Below are 15,963 nucleotides of genomic sequence, written 5' to 3'. Positions count from 1 at the left end.
GTAGAGATGGGGTTTCACCATGTTGGCCAGGCTGGTCTCAAACTCCTGACCTCAGGTGATACACCTGCCTCAGCCTCCCAAAATGCTGGGATTACAGGTGTGAGCCACTGCACCCGGCCCACATAAATTATTATTTTTATTATTATTTTTTGAGACAGGGTCTTGCTCTATTGCCCAGGCTGGAGTACAGTGGCATGATCATAGCTCACTACAGCCTTGCCTTCCCAGGCTCCAGCAATCCTCCCACCTCAGTCTCCCAAATAGTTGGGACCACAGGCACACACTAGCACGCCTGACTAATTTTTGTATTTTTGGTAGACACGGGGTTTGGACACGTTGCCCAGGCTGGTCTTTAACTCCTGGGCAGGCACCAGCAATCCTCCAACCTCAGCCTCCCAAAGTGCTGGGATTACAGGCACCAGCCACTGCGCCCACCCATAAATGTACACATTTAAACAAGTCAAGTAACCCTGCTGTAGTTTTTCTGTTTCTTCAACTGTCAAGTAGAGAAAAATGAGACCTGCCTCATATATTAATATAACGTATATATAATATATAGAAGTATTATATATATTTTATATATACATATATTTTTTTTGAGACAGAGTGTTGCTCTGTCGCTAGGCTGGAGTACAGTGGCATGATCTCAGCTTACTGCAACCTCTGCCTCCCGGGTTCAAGCGATTCTCCTGCCTCAGCCTCCCAAGTAGCTGGGACTACAGGTGTGCGCCATCATGCCAAGCTAGTTTTTGTATTTTTAGTAGAGACGGGGTTACACCATGTTGGCCAGGATGGTCTCGATCTCCTGACCTTGTGATCCGCCCACCTGGGCCTCCCAAAGTGCTGGGATTACAGGCGTGAGCCACCATGCCTGGCCTATTTTTTCTTTTTTTTTTTTTTTTGAGATGGAGTCTTGCTCTGTCGCCCAGGATAGAGTGCAGTGACACGATCTCCTCAGCTCATGCCAACCTCCACCTCCCAGGTTCAAACAATTCTCCTGCCTCAGCCTCCTGAGTAGCTGGGATCACAGACACGTGTCACTATGCCAGGCTAAGTTTTATACTTTAGTAGAGGCGGGGTTTCAACACGTTGGTCAGGCTGGTCTCAGATTGGCCTCATGTGATCCGTCACGTTTGGCCTCCCAAAGTGCTGGGGTTACAGGCGTAAGCCACTGTGCCCGGCCTAATATAAGGTGTCTATATGTGTGTATGTGTATACACGTATAAACACACGCACACCTCTTATACATACTGTCCTGCAAATCAAATTAAATCAATATGAAAGGAGGCTGGACGCAGTGGCTCACATCCGTAATCTCAGCGCTTTGGGAGGCCGAGGTGGGTGGATCACTTGAGTCCAAGAGTTTGAGACCAGCCTGGGCAACATAGTGAAACCTTGTCTCTACAAAAAAAACAAAAATTAGCCGGGCATGGTGGCATGAGTGCCTGTAGTCCCGGCTTCTGAGGAGGCTGAAGCAGGAAGATCAACTGAGCCCAGGAAGCAGAGACTGCAGTGAGCAGAGACTGCAGCACTGCACATTGGCCTGGGTGACAGAGTGAGACCCGGTCTCAAAAATAAATAAATAAATAAATGAATATGAAAGGATACTAAATACTGTTATCCTAAAGTAAGATTATTTGTAGCAACAGAATACAAAATAAGGCCAGGTGCAGTGGCTCATGCCTGTAATCCTAGCACTTTGGGAGGCCGAGGTGGACCGATCACCTGAGGTCAGGGTTTTTTTTTTGGGGCGGAGGGAACTGTGGGGAGACAGAGTCTCGCTCTGTTGCCCAGGCTGGAGTGCAACAGCGCAATCTCAGCTCACTGCAACCTCTGCCTCCCGGGTTCAAGCAATTCTCCTGCCTCAGCTTCCCAAGTAGCTGGGACTACAGGCGCACACAGCCATGCCCAGCTAATTTTTTATATTTTTAGTAGAGACGGGGTTTCACTGTGTTGCCCAGGCTGGTCTCGAACTCTTGAGCTCAGGCAATCTGCCCGCCTCGGCCTCCCAAAGTACTAGGATTACAGGTGTGTGCCACCGTGCCAGGCTGAAGTCAGGGGTTTGAGACCAGCCTGGCAACATGGTGAAACCCCATCTCTACTAAAAATACAAAAAATTAGCCAGGCATGGTGGCAGGTGCCTGTAATCCCAGCTATTCAGGAGGCTGAGGCAGGAGAATTGCTTGAATCCAGAAGGAGGTTGCAGCGAGCCGAGATTGTGCCACTGCACTCCAGCCTGGGTGATAAGAGTGAGACTCCGTCTTAAAAATATATATATATAACGCAAAATAAATTTAGAGTACTGAGAGTCGGAGAGGAAATGCTTGAAAGAAGCTTGTTCCTTCTTTTTACTAGAAGGTAGGCCTAGCCACAGGTCCGTCGGCTGGACATGCAAGGTAGTAACACTGCATCACTCACATTCTCTACCACTAGTCCACTCCATTCTTATTTGGGGCAAAACTATCAGCCAACGACACTATCAGCCTCTCGCCCTATTGTGAGACTCTAAAACCCCTCTATAGAAAAGGATAACACTATCACGGGCCAGTCCCTAAGAACAGTGGCCTCATTAACAGCCCCACTTGCTATTAGGTGAAATGAAGTTTCTGAATAGGGAAGCAGTTTGTCAATCCCTCAAGCAAAACGCCCTCACCCCTCCTGGCTTTCTGCTCTGCCTCTGGCCCCCTCCTCCCCACTCCCCAATTTCCCAAAGTCCTGAGTTAGGGAAGGCCTTCCAGTGTGTGGTGTGTGAAACCTGTCAGAGAGCCAGGCTGCAAACCAAGCGCACGGATGTGAAGAATGTGAGATTCCTTCATGGAGGGCTGGGAGGGGGTGAGGAGTGGGGAAGGAATGAGAGGACAAGGCTGCCAAAGACAAGGCATGGGAGAGGAGCCAAGCTATGGCGCTTGGAGGGCGGGGGTTTAGGTTCCACCGCCCCTGACCAGGCTGGCCCCCGGAATGCTCCCTTCCTCCGCTTCTGGCCCGTCAATCATTGCCCATTTAAACACCACGCTGTTCCCCCAGGTCCGCGGCTGCCGGTCCTCCAGCTAGCTCTGGCCGCTCCCGCACTTCTCAAAGCTCCCCTATTCCAACGGACCTTCCCCAACAGCCCAATCTCCAGGGCCCCCTTCTCACCTCCCGACTCCTCGCCCGTGCTGCTTCCCTGCCCACATTTTTATCTCTACCACCATCCCTCCTTCTGAACCCCAGTATTTCAGCCCCCCGCCCCAATACCCCTGGGACATCACCTCCTCCCCTCCCACACCCTCTTTTAGGTGGAAGATCGCGCAGGCGCAGTACGCACCGCCCTGGAAGCGGCCTGGAGTCTCCGCAACCTGACCCAGTCGGAGCTGAGGCCGCAGCGGCCACAGTAGTGCCCTGGTGCCGGGTCCTAGCCTCTCCCGGGTAGGGAAGGGAAAGGGGAAGGAGGGGAAAGAAGACTCCGACCACTCGTCGCCTTCTCAGACGGATCCTTTGCCCCGCCCACCGCTGCTACGCAACCCGGCGGAAGCTCGTCACCAAACCCCGCCTCTTTGTTTAACTCAGCCCCTACACTACCAGCCACGAGCGGCCTACCAGGAGGGACGAAGGCTGGCCAGGCCTCCACTCTAGACCGGAAGTCTAGTCTAGAGTCTATATAGGCCTAGCCAGGACTATATAGTCCTTTGGGAGGGAGAACTCTGTGTTCTTCCCGACAAGAACGTGTGGGCCTGCCGGCCACGCTTCGCTTTGGAGGGGTGCAGGTGACTTGTGTCTTAGAGCTGACGCAGATTGGTGCGAGATCATTGCGGAGAGGCAGACCTGCAGCGTGACCTGCTGCGGGTCCGGCCCCTCTCCCTTTTCCAGAGACCTGGTCAGCATCCTAGAGCTTCGTAACAAGGCGGCCGCGGGGTGGGGAGTGAGGGAGTCTGACCGCAAAGCTTAGATCTGGGGTGCTCAATGGGTTGTCTGCCTCTCTCCCAGGCGCTCTCCTGCCGTATCCACGATGGCTCCTCGAACACTTGTGGAGTTCCCTGAAACACCTACGAGGAAGGAAGGAAGGGAGAAAAAATTTCCGTCTTCCTGAGTTGGGGTTTGATTTCCTTAGCTTACACACTGTGGTGTTGGGGATGTGGGCGGTAGAGAATCTGGGATCCAAGGGAAGTCAATGTGGAGCCTAAAGAGCTCCATGAGAAGATAGGGGATTAATTAAACAAACCAAGGCATTACAATTACATGACTTCCTAGGCTAATCTGGTATCAAATAGTATGGTATTTATTGTGGACATTGGCTAAGTAAATGCTAATGCACATTAATACACGCATACACACACACACATATCTTTATGTAATTTGTTTATACACAACAATACAGAGCTAGCTACCTTTTGTGGACAATTTGACAGGTCCCGAAAGGAACTAAAGTTTCAGGCCTCCTTTCCGCCGTCCTCTAGAGGGACTCTGCGATCAAGTAAGGTAAGAGTAGTATGGCCGGGCGCGGTGGTTCACGCCTTTAATCCCAACACTTTGGGAGGCCGAGGCGGGTGGATCGTGAGGTCAGGAGTTTGAGACCAGGCTGGCCAACATGGTGAAACCCCGTCTCTACTAAAAATACAAAAAAAGTAGCCGGGCGTAGTGGCAGGTGCCTGTAATCCCAGCTACTAGGGAGGCTAACACAGGAGAATCGCTTGAATGCGGGAGGCAGAGGTTGCAGTGAGCCGAGATCGCACCACTGCACTCCAGCCTGGGCGACAGAGCAAGACTCCTTTGCGGGCAGGTGCAAGGGCTCACGCCTGTAATCCTAGCACTTTGGGAGGACGAGGTGGGCGGATCGCTTGAGGAGTCTGAGACCAGCCTGGGAAACATGGCAAAACTCTGTCTCTACAAAAAAAAAAAAAAAAAAAAAAAAAAAAAAAAAAATATATATATATATATATATATATATATATATATGTATATATATATACACACACAAAAATTAGCCGAGGATGGTAGTGTGAACCTGTAGTACCAGCCACTACGGAGGCTGTGGTGGGAGGATCGCTTGAGCCAGGGAGGCAGAGGTTGCAGTGAGCCAAGATTGCACCACTACACTCCAACCTGGGTTACACAGGGAGACTCTGTTTCAAAAAAAAAAAAAAAAAGAGGGCCTAACAAATGTTTCCCTCTATGCCGCAGGTTCCATCTCTTCCAAGAAGGGTGAGCCTGCCTTTTGTCTCTGGTATAAATGCCACTTTTCCCAGAGACCTTGACCAAGCTGGATAGTGCCTTAAAGATGAGAACCTCAAATCAGGAACAAAGATAAGGGTTAGAGCAATAAAAAGGGAGGAAACCGTGTGTGCCTACTGTGTGCAAGGCACTTTTTTAAATATAACTTCCGTTTTCTCGTAAGATGGAATTACATATTTTTTGTCTTTTTTTTCCCCTTTTTGTGGCGAATGGGGTCTCGCTATATTTCCTAGGCAGGTCTGGAACTCCTGGACTCATGCTATCCTCCAGCCTATGCCTCCCTACTTGCTGGGATTACAGGTGTGAACCACCTCGCCTAGCGGAATTGGAATTACATATGTTTAAATAGTCGAGAAAGGAAGTGAAGCATTGAGCCAGGATTCAAACTTTTGTCCGCCAGATTCCGAAGCCCTTGCTCCTTTTCCCATTGTGTCACTCTTAGAGCCTAACAAACGTCTTAGAGCCTAAGTGCATTCTCCCCAGCCAAGTTAAGAAAAATTAGGGCCCTGTGCGCCCTCTAGTGGTGGATCTTTCCCCCTGCAGAGCCAACGATCTCCAAGGTTCCTTTAATACCTGAAATTCGCCCCCTTCGCGGCGCACGAGTCTCTGATCCCGATTGGCTGGGCAGGGCAGGCGGCGGGACGCAGGGCGCGCCCGGGCGGTGCTGATTGGCCGGAGGAGGCCAGCCGGGGGAAACTTCCGGGAATGGCCGCACTCCCGCGTTCCACCGGGCAGCATCCGGCGGCAGCGGAGCCTGTGGCTCCCCCTGCGGGCTGCTCAGCGGCGTGCACAGTCCTGCCGGCTGGCTGGGTGGGTGGTGGGCGGCGGGCAGGGGAGGGCATGGAGCGAGTCCCGGGTTGTCGAGATGAGGGTTCGGGAAGGTCTGGCCAGTAAGATTCTACTCCCTGGCTCTGCACCGGGTTCCCTACTCCTGTCTCCGTCGGCTCCGCCACTTCAGGGCTTGAGACTAAAAGAGCATCCCGGCAGGGGGCCTTCCAGCCCCAAAGCAGCCTGTCCAGAGACCCCCAAATTCTGATCTTGAAGTTGGAGGCCTCCGGGGATGTTCTTTTTAAATCTTTTAGAAGCGTTAGAGGGGTTGAGGCTGCCTGACCCCGGCCTAATGGGGTAGGTAGGCCTTGGGAAGTGGAGCATGGGGGCAAAGGATTCAAGCATTGAGCCTTCATCCCTTATTCCCCATCCAGTGGGGTGCCGAGGCTCGGGCAGCATGACGACGGAGACCTTTGTGAAGGATATCAAGCCTGGGCTCAAGAATCTGAACCTCATCTTCATTGTGCTGGAGACAGGTGTCTATACTGGGGTGGCGGGTTCCCGGGATTGGGGTGGGGGGCAGGAGGGGAAGAACGCTATCTGCTTTCTTAACTTGCTATGGGGATGGCGAGTCAAGCTGCAAGACACTCCTCACTCCCAATCTCTCTCTTCGACCCTGGGACAGAAAGTTGCAGTCAGGTATAGGGTAGATAGAACTCTTTCCAGATCTAGACCTCCTGTGCCACGCGCGCCTCTTTCCACTCAGGGCCCTCTCCATGGTGCTGGCCCCTGAACTCCCACCTCCACCCCCAGCACCACCCCTTCCACAATCCCAACCCCTTATGCCCCAGGGATTTGGCCTTTCCCCTGCTTGTACACCTTTTCCCTCATTCCACCAATATCTACATCTCATCCTTCTGACAGCTACCACCCCATTTATTTGACCATCCTCCCACCTCGATTTATCTGTTCTGTTCAGGCCGAGTGACCAAGACAAAGGACGGGCATGAGGTTCGGACCTGCAAAGTGGCGGACAAAACAGGCAGCATCAATATCTCTGTCTGGGACGATGTCGGCAATCTGATCCAGCCTGGGGACATTATCCGGCTCACCAAAGGGTAAGCCAGCTGGTGACTTCTGGCCTTCCAAAGGCAACAACAATCAAGAGTGGGGTTAACAGTCCCTATAACACTTCTGAGTACTCTGAATTTTGCTTTTTTTGCTCCCGTAGGTACGCTTCAGTTTTCAAAGGTTGTCTGACACTATATACTGGCCGTGGGGGTGATCTGCAGAAGATTGGAGAGTAAGTGCCATCTTGGGGATTGGGACGAAGAAGCACCAGGGCAAAGGGGTTTGCAAGGAGGCAGCATAGGGTGTGTACTCCAAGCCTTATTTCTGGACTTTCTCTGTTGTTGTTGTTGTTGTTGAGAAACAGTCTCTGTCGCCCAGGCTGGAGTGCAGTGGCATGATCCCGGCTCACGGTAGCCTTGACCTCCCAGGGTCAGGTGATCCTCCCACGTCAGCCTCCCAAGTAGCTGAGACTACAGGCGTGCTTCACCACACCCAGCTAATATTTTTGTATTTTTTATAGAGACGGGGTTTCGCCATGTTGCCCAGGCTGGTCCCAAACTCGTGGGCTAAAGCGATCCTCCCGCTTCTGCCTCCCAAAGTGCTAGGATTACAGATGTGAGTGACCACGTCCAACCTATCGGGACTTTTCTGAGGCCTCCAGCAGTGGCCCAGAGGATGAATCCAAGGCTTTAGCTACTTTCTCCCCTTGCAGATTCTGTATGGTTTATTCTGAGGTTCCTAACTTCAGTGAGCCAAATCCAGAGTACAGCACCCAGCAGACACCCAACAAGGCGGTGAGTCCTGTGGCCACAATGGTGGGAAAAGAGGGCAGATCAAGACAAGAAGCATGGGAGGGAACAGGATCTGAATACGTAATCTGTGCCTTCAGGTGCAGAACGACAGCAACCCTTCAGCTTCCCAGCCTACCACTGGACCCTCTGCTGCTTCTCCAGGTAAATCTGTTCCCTTCCATCCACTGGTCCTCCTAACTCTCCCACTCTGCTCAGCCTAGAAAGATGCATTTCCCTCATTCCTTTTCCAAAGCTCTCTTTTCTCGGTATATCCTCCTTCACCCAATTCTTCCAGACCCCTCTTTTTTTTTTTTTTTTTTTTTTTGAGACTAAGTCTCGCTCTTGTCGACCAGGCTGGAGTGCAATGGCGCAATCTCAGCTTACTGCAACCTCCGCCTCAAGTGATTCTCCTGCCTCAGCCTCCCAAGTAGCTGGGATTACAGGCACCTGCCACCATGGCCAGCTAATTTTTTTTTTTAAGATGGAGTCTATGTAACCCAGGCTGGAGTGCAATTACGTGACCTTGGCTCACTGCAACCTCTGCCTCCTGGGTTCAAGCAATTCTCCTGCCTCAGCCTCCTGAGTAGCTGGGATTACAGGCACCTGCCATCATGCCTGGCTAATTTTTGTAGAGACAGGGTTTCACCATGATGGCCAGGCTGGTTTTGAACTCCTGACCTCAGGTGATCTGCCTGCCTTGGCTGGGAAAAAAAAAGTGCTGGGATTACAGGCATGAGCACCACACCCAGCCATGGGCTGCAGATATCTTAGTCCAGTGGAGCAGCAGGGTTCAGTAGAGATATGGTTTAAGAACCACTGGGTTGGCCGGGCACAGTGGCTCACGCCTGTAATCCCAGCACTTTGGGAGGCCAAGGCAGGCAGATCACCTGAGGTCAGGAGTTCAAGACCAGCCATGGCCAACATGGCGAAACCCCATCTCTATTAAAAATACAAAAATTAGCCAGATGTGGTGGCAGGAGCCTGTAATCCCAGCTACTTGGGAGGCTGAGGCAGGAGAACAGCTTGAACCTGGGAAGTGGAGGTTGCAGTGAGCTGAGATCATGCCACTGCATTCCAGCCTGGGCAACAGTGAGACTGTTTCTCAAAAAAAAAAAAAAAGAACCACTAGGCTATAACTTCCATGCTATTTAGGGTTCATAGTGCCCTACTGTATGCAAGAAGCAAGCCTATGCCTTCATGTAACAAATGTTTCTAGAGCACCTTCTATTTGCCACAGAATAAAACACACTACCTGCCTTTAGGGGCTTGTGGTTTATACAGGAGAGAGATAATGATTATAATACGCCATGGTTAAGTTCAATGATAGTGGTATGTCCAGAATTATGAGAGCTCAAAGAAATCTTCCCACACACCTGGCTTCAGTCAAACATTGAAAATTTAAGCCAGATGCAGTGGTACACACCCATCGTCCTAGCTACTTGGGAGGCTGAGGCAGGAGCATTGCTTGAGCAAGGAGTTTGAGGCTGCAGTGAGCTATGATCACACCACTGCACTAAGCCTGGGTGACAAAGTGAGACCTCATCTCTAAAACAGTAAAAATTTAAAAATAAAAACTTATATACACAAAAATGTGACTTGTTATTATCTTTGATGGGTAAGATTATGTGTAATAATCTTTTCACTTACGCTTATCTGTATTTTCTAAAATGAACATTATCATTATGGTACACACATACACACCTTTTTTTTTAAGTGCCTCATATTTTAACGCAGAGACTTCAGGCCCTTCCCCTTGCCATGCTTCTCCAGTTTTATAATCACTTTTGGTAAAAGGGCTTTTTTGTTGTTGTTGTTGTTGAATTCAGATGGAGTCTCGCACTGTCGCCAGGGCTGGAGTGCAATGGCGCAATCTTGGCTCACTGCAACCTCCACCTCCCAGGTTTAGGCGACTCTCCTGCCTCAGCCTCCTGAGTAGCTGGGATTACAGGCGCCCGCCAGCACACCCAGCTAAATTTTTGTATTTTCAGTAGAGACAGGGTTTCACTATGTTGGCCAGGCTGGTCTCGAATGCCTGACCGCGTGATCCACCCACCTTGGCCTCCCAAAGTACTGAGATTACAGGCGTGAGCCACCGCGCCTGACCCAGTAAAGGGGCATTTTTGTCAGAGATCCTTGAGCCTAGAACTAAACAGCTAATTCTAGGTCTGATTCCCAATAATAGTGAGATAAATACGAGAGAAAAATATCATACCGAGGTTCATGTAGCAACTTCCCAAATGATCGTGTGAGTCTTCTCTGGAGCTCCGTTCATATTTGCAGCCCACAGTCTTTTGCATTTGGTCGAATTGGCATTAAGACGCATTTGTGCATGGTGAAGACTGTGCCACTCTTTGGGGCATGGAGGCAGGCCTTGAGATGGACCCCTCTCCTATGTTAACTAATTCCTTTGTTTCTTCTCCTCCCACAACTAGCCTCTGAGAGCCAGAATGGGAATGGACTGAGTGCCCCAACAGGTCCTGGTGGTGGCCCACATCCCCCTCATACTCCCTCCCACCCGCCCAGCACCCGAATCACTCGAAGCCAGCCCAACCACACACCTGCAGGCCCACCTGGCCCTTCCAGCAACCCTGTTAGTAACGGCAAAGAAACCCGGAGGAGCAGCAAAAGATAGCATGACATTCTTTCTTCCTGCCACCAACCACATCCCAAGTGTCTCCTGGAGAGCAAGATAGCCTTCCACTGGCTGGCTGGTGTAGCAGTGTTTTAGCCACTGAACTTCAGTGGAGGGGTGGTGAGCAGTGTTCTTATCCACCCTAATCTCATACTCCCTCGTTGTCCAGCTGAACTAGCTGTCCCCTGGGAGTCAGGACCCTCTGCCTGCTCTCTTTCCTCTTTAGAAATGGCAGTTACTGGCTGGGCGCGGTGGCTCACGCCTGTAATCCCAGCACTTTGGGAGGCCGAGGTGGGCGGATCACCTGAGGTCGGGAGTTTGAGACCAGCCTGACCAACATGGAGAAACCCCATCTCTAGTAAAAGTACAAAATTAGCCAGGCATGGTGGTGTATGCCTGTAATCCCAGCTACTCGGGAGGCTGAGGCAGGAGACTCGCTTGAACCCAGGAGGCGGAGGTTGTGGTGAGCCGAAATTGCACCATTGCACTCCAGCCTGGGCAACAAGAGAGAAATTCCCATCTCAAAAAAAAAAGAAAAGAAAGAAAGAAAGAAATGGCAGCTACCATCTGTTTCTTCTGTGTGAGACATGGGAGTCTAACTGAAATCTCTCCTTCCTAATAAATGTTACCACTCTACTCTGTGTTGGACTCCTTTACTTTTTGTGGGAAAAGGAAGAGGTTAGCAACTAGGCATTTGGGAAGGTGGGGTGTCTCTAGAAGGTGGAAGGAAGATAGGTTACAGGTAAGGAGGCCTAGGCAAAGCAGACCTGCCCCTTTAAGGTAGTGTCCCTCCCCTACCCCCTCCCTGCAGGTGACCCTTGCCCGCCTGCCTGCCTACCCCCCCCCAGCTGGAACCAAGAAGGCTGTGTCCCCCTTCCTCTGGGTGTCCTTGTCTCCTGCGATCAGGTAATGCCAACCTCAACCCCCTGGACCAGTCACCCCTATTAGACTTCGCTTGCCTGATTTTAGGCCAGGTCAGACATCAGAGGGGAGCCCAGATCCTTGTTTCCTCTCCCCCACAGGGCTTCCCCTTTCTTGGTCATTGATCCCTAGAGCTCTGGCTCTTTCTCTTCTTGGGGTGAGAAATTGCTAAGAACAGTTTATTTCCCATGCATGCATCTGGGCTTGCCACTGATCTGCCTTTTCCCCCTCTTCCCCAGGTTAGGGACACCTGGGTCCAACCTTCCCAAGGTATGTGGGGATGGGGGTTGGAGATGAAGTTTAGTGCCAGATGTAAGGCAGGTGGGGTGGAAGTACATGCGGGAAAGGGCTAAAATGGTACTAACTGTGTTAAGGATGGGGTGAATTATTTAAGAGGAAAAAGACTAGGCCCAGGTTCTCCTTAGCCATGTGGCTTTCCCAGGGCAGAGGGTGGCCCCTCCCTACTCAGGGGCCCAGCAGAGACTGACCTTTGACCCCCACCCCAGAGACCAGTGAACCATTAACTCCTCTCTTATGTGAGCCTTCACACACTGGCCCCACCCCTGACCCCGCCCCAAGGCAGGTGGGCTAGGAGGGGGTGCGTGTGCATCTTAGCCTTCTATGTGACGTGGCCTCCGATCCACCTGGACACTTGGAGGCTAAGCCTGGACTCCCCCCTCCCTGACTCAGGAACTGCTTAACATCAACGGCAAGGTCTAACAAGGGACCTGAGGTGACAGCTCTCACATTGCCAGTAGGGGTGAGGCCCTGGGGATTAAGGGGGGATAAAGAGGTGGGGCAAAGTTGAGGGGTGGGGTTTAGGGGACAAGGAATGGACAGTCAGCTCTGGATGAAGTATGGGGAGAGCTCCGAGTCAGGGAGGTGCTCTAGGAACCGGCAAACAAGAGGCTGCTCCCGAAGAAGGCAGTGTGAAGGGAGAAAGAAGGCTGCAGTAGGGGCTGCTGCTGGACTCGGTGGGGAACAGGTGTAAGGAGCTCTGGCTCCCCCAGGGACCCGAGCTGGAGAGCAGAGCAGCAACTCCAGCCCATTCGTTCTTCTTCCAGGGCACAGTCCTCATGATGTTTCGGGGAGAATAGGAGCCAGAACCTGAGACCCTAAGCCATTCCCCTCACCAATGATGGGGTCCCCAGTGAGTCATCTGCTGGCCGGCTTCTGTGTGTGGGTCATCTTGGGCTGGGTAGGGGGCTCAGTCCCCAACCTGGGCCCTGCTGAGCAGGAGCAGAACCATTACCTGGCCCAGCTGTTTGGCCTGTATGGAGAGAATGGGACGCTGACTGCAGGGGGCTTGGCGCGGCTTCTCCACAGCCTGGGGCTAGGCCGAGTTCAGGGGCTTCGCCTGGGACAGCATGGGCCTCTGACTGGACGGGCTGCACCCCCAGCTGCAAACAATTCCACGCACAGGTACTGACCCCTTCCTCCACTCCACAGGGCCACATCCCCCAGGTTCTCTCAGTGCTTGCCCCCAGTTGCCTCGTTCTGGCTTCCTCACAAGATCCCTGGAGTTACAAATTCTTCAGAACCCAGCTCCTTGGTATCTCTTCAAAACCTCTCATGCCTCTATTGCCTTCTCTCTCTTTTTGAGACGGGGGGGGGGGGTCGCATTTTGTCACCCAGGCTGAAGTGCAGTGACATATTCACCACTCACTGCAACCTCCACCTCCCAGGCTGAAGCCATCCTCCCACCTCAGCCTCCTGAGCAGGTGGGACCACAGGCACACACCACCACACTCGGCTAATTTTTAAAATTTTTTGTAGAGACAGGGCTTCGCCATGTTGCCCAGGCTGTTCTCAAACTCCTGGGCTCAGCTCAGCGATCTGCCTGCCTCAGCTTCCCAAAGTGCTGGGACTACAGATGGGAGCCACCACCCTAGACCTCCATTGCCTTCTAATTCTCTCCTCCTCCAAATCTCTAAGCCCTTAAATTTCTTGCTCTTAGTATCACTGTTCAGTGTCTCTGGGCTAATTTGGCTCCAAATTCGTAGCCCTTTCTTTTTCTTTTTTTTTTTTTTTTGAAATGGAGTTTTGCTCTTGTTGCCCAGGCTGGAGTGCAGTGGCGCTATCTCGGCTCACCGCAACCTCTGCCTCCCAGGTTTAAGCAATTCTCCTGCCTCAGCCTCCCTAGTAGCTGGGATTATAGGCATGTGCCACCGCACCCAGCTAATTTTGTATTTTTAGTAGAGACGGGGTTTCTCCATGTTGGTCAGGCTGGTCTCAAAGTCCCGACCTCAGGTGATCTGCCTGCCTTGGCCTCCCAAAGTGCTGGGATTACAGGCATGAGCCACCGCACCTGGCAGCCCTTTCCTGGCAGCCCTTTCTTTTTTCTTTTCTTTTTTTTTTTTTTTTTTTTGAGACAGAGTCTCACTCTGTTGCCCAGGCTAGAGTGCAGTGGTGTGATCTTGGCTCACTGTAACCTCCGCCTCCCGGGTTCAAGCAATTCTCCTGCCTCAGCCTCCTGAGTAGCTGGGATTACAGGCACACGCCAACATGCCTGGCTAATTTTTGTAATTTTATTAGAGACGGGGTTTCACCATATTGGTCAGGCTGGTCTCGAACTCCCGACCTCAGGTGATCCACCCACCTCAGCCTCCCAGAATGCTGGGATTACAGGTGTAAGCCACTGTGCCCAGCCATTCGTAGCCCTTTTGGTTGTCCTCCTTTTTTTTTTTTCTTTTGAGACGGACTTTCGCACTTTTTGCGCAGGCTGGAGTGCAATGGTGCAATTTCGGCTCACCACAACCTCCGCCTCCCGGGTTCAAGCGAGTCTCCTGCCTCAGCCTCCCGAGTAGCTGGGATTACAGGCATACACCACCATGCCTGGCTAATTTTGTACTTTTACTAGAGATGGGGTTTCTCCATGTTGGTCAGGCTGGTCTCGAACTCCCGACCTCAGGTGATCCGCCCACCTCGGCCTCCCAAAGTGCTGGGATTACAGGCGTGAGCCACCGCGCCCGGCTGGTTGTCCTCCTTTTTTCTGTCCCCCCAGTGGCAGAAAATGGACAACTCTCAGATCTTCCTAAGAATGACATTCCATGGTTTCTGGGTCCCAGGATCTCCCGTCAGTGGCTAGTTCCCTCTTTCCCCCTAAACTCCCTGGGAGCCTCTCAAAGCGGGTTGATAGAGAACACAAGGGAGGCTGACTTGCTGTCTCATCCATTCCAGGCCGCAGAACCCTGAGCTGAGTGTGGATGTCTGGGCAGGGATGCCTCTGGGTCCCTCAGGGTGGGGTGACCTGGAAGAGTCAAAGGCTCCTCACCTACCCCGTGGGCCAGCCCCCTCGGGCCTGGACCTCTTTCACAGGCTTCTGCTGCTGGACCACTCATTGGCTGACCACCTGAATGAGGATGTGAGTCTGATGGTCTCTAAAGGGGAAGGAGCCATGGGATTAGATGGCCTGAAATGTTTAAATAATCAGTTTTTTTTAATTTTGTTTTTAAATCCCAACATGGGCCAGGTGTGGTGGCTCATGCCTGTAATCCCAACACTTTGGGAGGCCGAGGTGAGCGGATCACCTGAGGTCAGGAGTTTGAGACCAGCCTGGACAACATGGTGAAACCTCATCTCGGCCGGGCGCGGTGGCTCAAGCCTGTAATCCCAGCACTTTGGGAGGCCGAGGCGGGCGGATCACAAGGTCAGGAGATCGAGACCACAGTGAAACCCCGTCTCTACTAAAAATACAAAAAAAATTAGCCGGGCGCGGTGGCGGGCGCCTGTAGTCCCAGCTACTCAGGAGGCTGAGGCAGGAGAATGGCGGGAACCCGGGAGGCGGAGCTTGCAGTGAGCCGAGATCGCGCCACTGCACTCCAGCCTGGGCAACAGCGTGAGACTCCGTCTCAAAAAAAAAAAAAAAAAAAAGAAACCTCATCTCTACTAAAAAATACAAAATTAGCCGGGCGTGGTAACGGGTGCCTGTAATCCTAGCTAGTTGGGAGGCTGAGGTGAGAAAATCGCTTGAACCCGGGAGGCAGAGGTTGCAGTGAGCCGAGATGGTGCCATTTGCACTCCAGTCTGGGCAACAACAGGGAAACTCCGTCTAAAAAAAAAAAAAATAGCTGGGCATGGTGGCACATGCCTGTAATCCCAGCTACTCAGGAGGCTGAGGCAGGAGAATTGCTTGAACCCAGGAGGCAGAGATTGCAGTAAGCCGAGATCACACTACTGCACTCCAGCCTGGGTGACAGAGTGAGACTCTGTCTCAAAAAAAGAAAAAAAAATTCCATTGTTGTCTTAGGGGATGCTATTTCAATAGTGAACTATGTTCCCTCTGGGATCAGAGCAGGTGAGCCCATATCCAGAGCTCCAAGACTCAGTTTAGAGGAATAGATGGCAAAGCAGAGAATCTAGAGAAGCAGCCCAGGATAGGATCTGGATGGTCACCTGGAGAGGAGAACTGCAGGGAATGGATAGCCGTCTTCATCCAGAAAGACAGAGAATATGTTCTACTTACACCAGAGGGCAGACAAAGCTGCCTAACCCTGATGGAGGTCCAGTGAGTGCCCTATGCAGGAAGCATTCAAGCTGAGGCCAGATGAACATCGGACAGGGCTGTTGAGA

The 15,963-nt window shown here is 51.9% G+C and overlaps 3 protein-coding genes across 13 annotated transcripts in view; 2 read left to right on the top strand and 1 right to left on the bottom strand.

The window, feature by feature from the left end:
• The window catches only part of LOC105474149 (ring finger protein 41), a 31,762-nt gene extending 28,260 nt beyond the window's left edge, over positions 1–3,502 (bottom strand). For all 7 annotated transcript variants that reach the window (XM_071071601.1, XM_011728597.2, XM_011728599.2 and 4 more), the window contains exon 1: positions 3,305–3,502. The gene's annotated coding sequence lies outside the window, so the exon portion shown is untranslated. The remainder of the gene's footprint in view (positions 1–3,304) is intronic.
• An 85-nt stretch (positions 3,503–3,587) lies between these two features.
• On the top strand, positions 3,588–11,106 carry LOC105474150 (nucleic acid binding protein 2). Of its 4 annotated transcripts, XM_011728605.3 has the most exons (9): positions 3,588–3,853; positions 3,964–4,072; positions 4,386–4,455; positions 6,411–6,512; positions 6,956–7,094; positions 7,208–7,279; positions 7,760–7,841; positions 7,937–8,000; positions 10,271–11,106. In XM_011728605.3, exons 4-9 carry the CDS (start codon positions 6,434–6,436, stop codon positions 10,468–10,470), a joined length of 636 nt encoding a protein of 211 aa, XP_011726907.1. In that variant the 5' UTR covers positions 3,588–3,853; positions 3,964–4,072; positions 4,386–4,455; positions 6,411–6,433; the 3' UTR covers positions 10,471–11,106. The 4 variants fall into 4 exon arrangements, with proteins under 4 accessions (XP_011726907.1, XP_011726908.1, XP_024646265.2 ...); XM_011728606.3 differs by lacking the exons at positions 3,588–3,853; positions 3,964–4,072; positions 4,386–4,455 and adding an exon at positions 5,888–6,018; XM_011728601.3 differs by lacking the exons at positions 3,588–3,853; positions 3,964–4,072; positions 4,386–4,455 and adding an exon at positions 6,080–6,098.
• Positions 11,107–11,630: 524 nt separating this feature from the next.
• Positions 11,631–15,963, top strand: part of LOC105474377 (solute carrier family 39 member 5) — an 8,350-nt gene continuing 4,017 nt past the window's right edge. The window contains exons 1-3 of one of the 2 annotated variants that reach the window (XM_071071600.1): positions 11,631–11,661; positions 12,456–12,813; positions 14,572–14,755. In XM_071071600.1, the coding sequence (XP_070927701.1) occupies positions 12,527–12,813; positions 14,572–14,755 (471 nt within the window). In that variant the 5' untranslated portion in view covers positions 11,631–11,661; positions 12,456–12,526. Of the gene's footprint in view, positions 11,662–12,081; positions 12,152–12,455; positions 12,814–14,571; positions 14,756–15,963 lie in introns of those variants that run through there. The other variant, XM_071071599.1, reaches the window with a different exon arrangement.

Source organism: Macaca nemestrina, chromosome 10 (assembly GCF_043159975.1).
Source record: "Macaca nemestrina isolate mMacNem1 chromosome 10, mMacNem.hap1, whole genome shotgun sequence".
In the NCBI taxonomy this organism is placed as follows: domain Eukaryota; kingdom Metazoa; phylum Chordata; class Mammalia; order Primates; family Cercopithecidae; genus Macaca; species Macaca nemestrina.
This window is presented reverse-complemented; position numbering and strand designations above follow the sequence as displayed.

Coding starts and splice junctions, on each gene's coding strand:
- LOC105474150 (XM_024790497.2), top strand. CDS start 6,359: ATGGGGGCAAAGGATTCAAGCATTGAGCCTTCATCCCTTATTCCCCAT. Junction 6,513..6,955: donor CTTCATTGTGCTGGAGACAG/GTGTCTATACTG, acceptor TGTTCTGTTCAG/GCCGAGTGACCAAGACAAAG. Junction 8,001..10,270: donor ACCCTCTGCTGCTTCTCCAG/GTAAATCTGTTC, acceptor TCCCACAACTAG/CCTCTGAGAGCCAGAATGGG.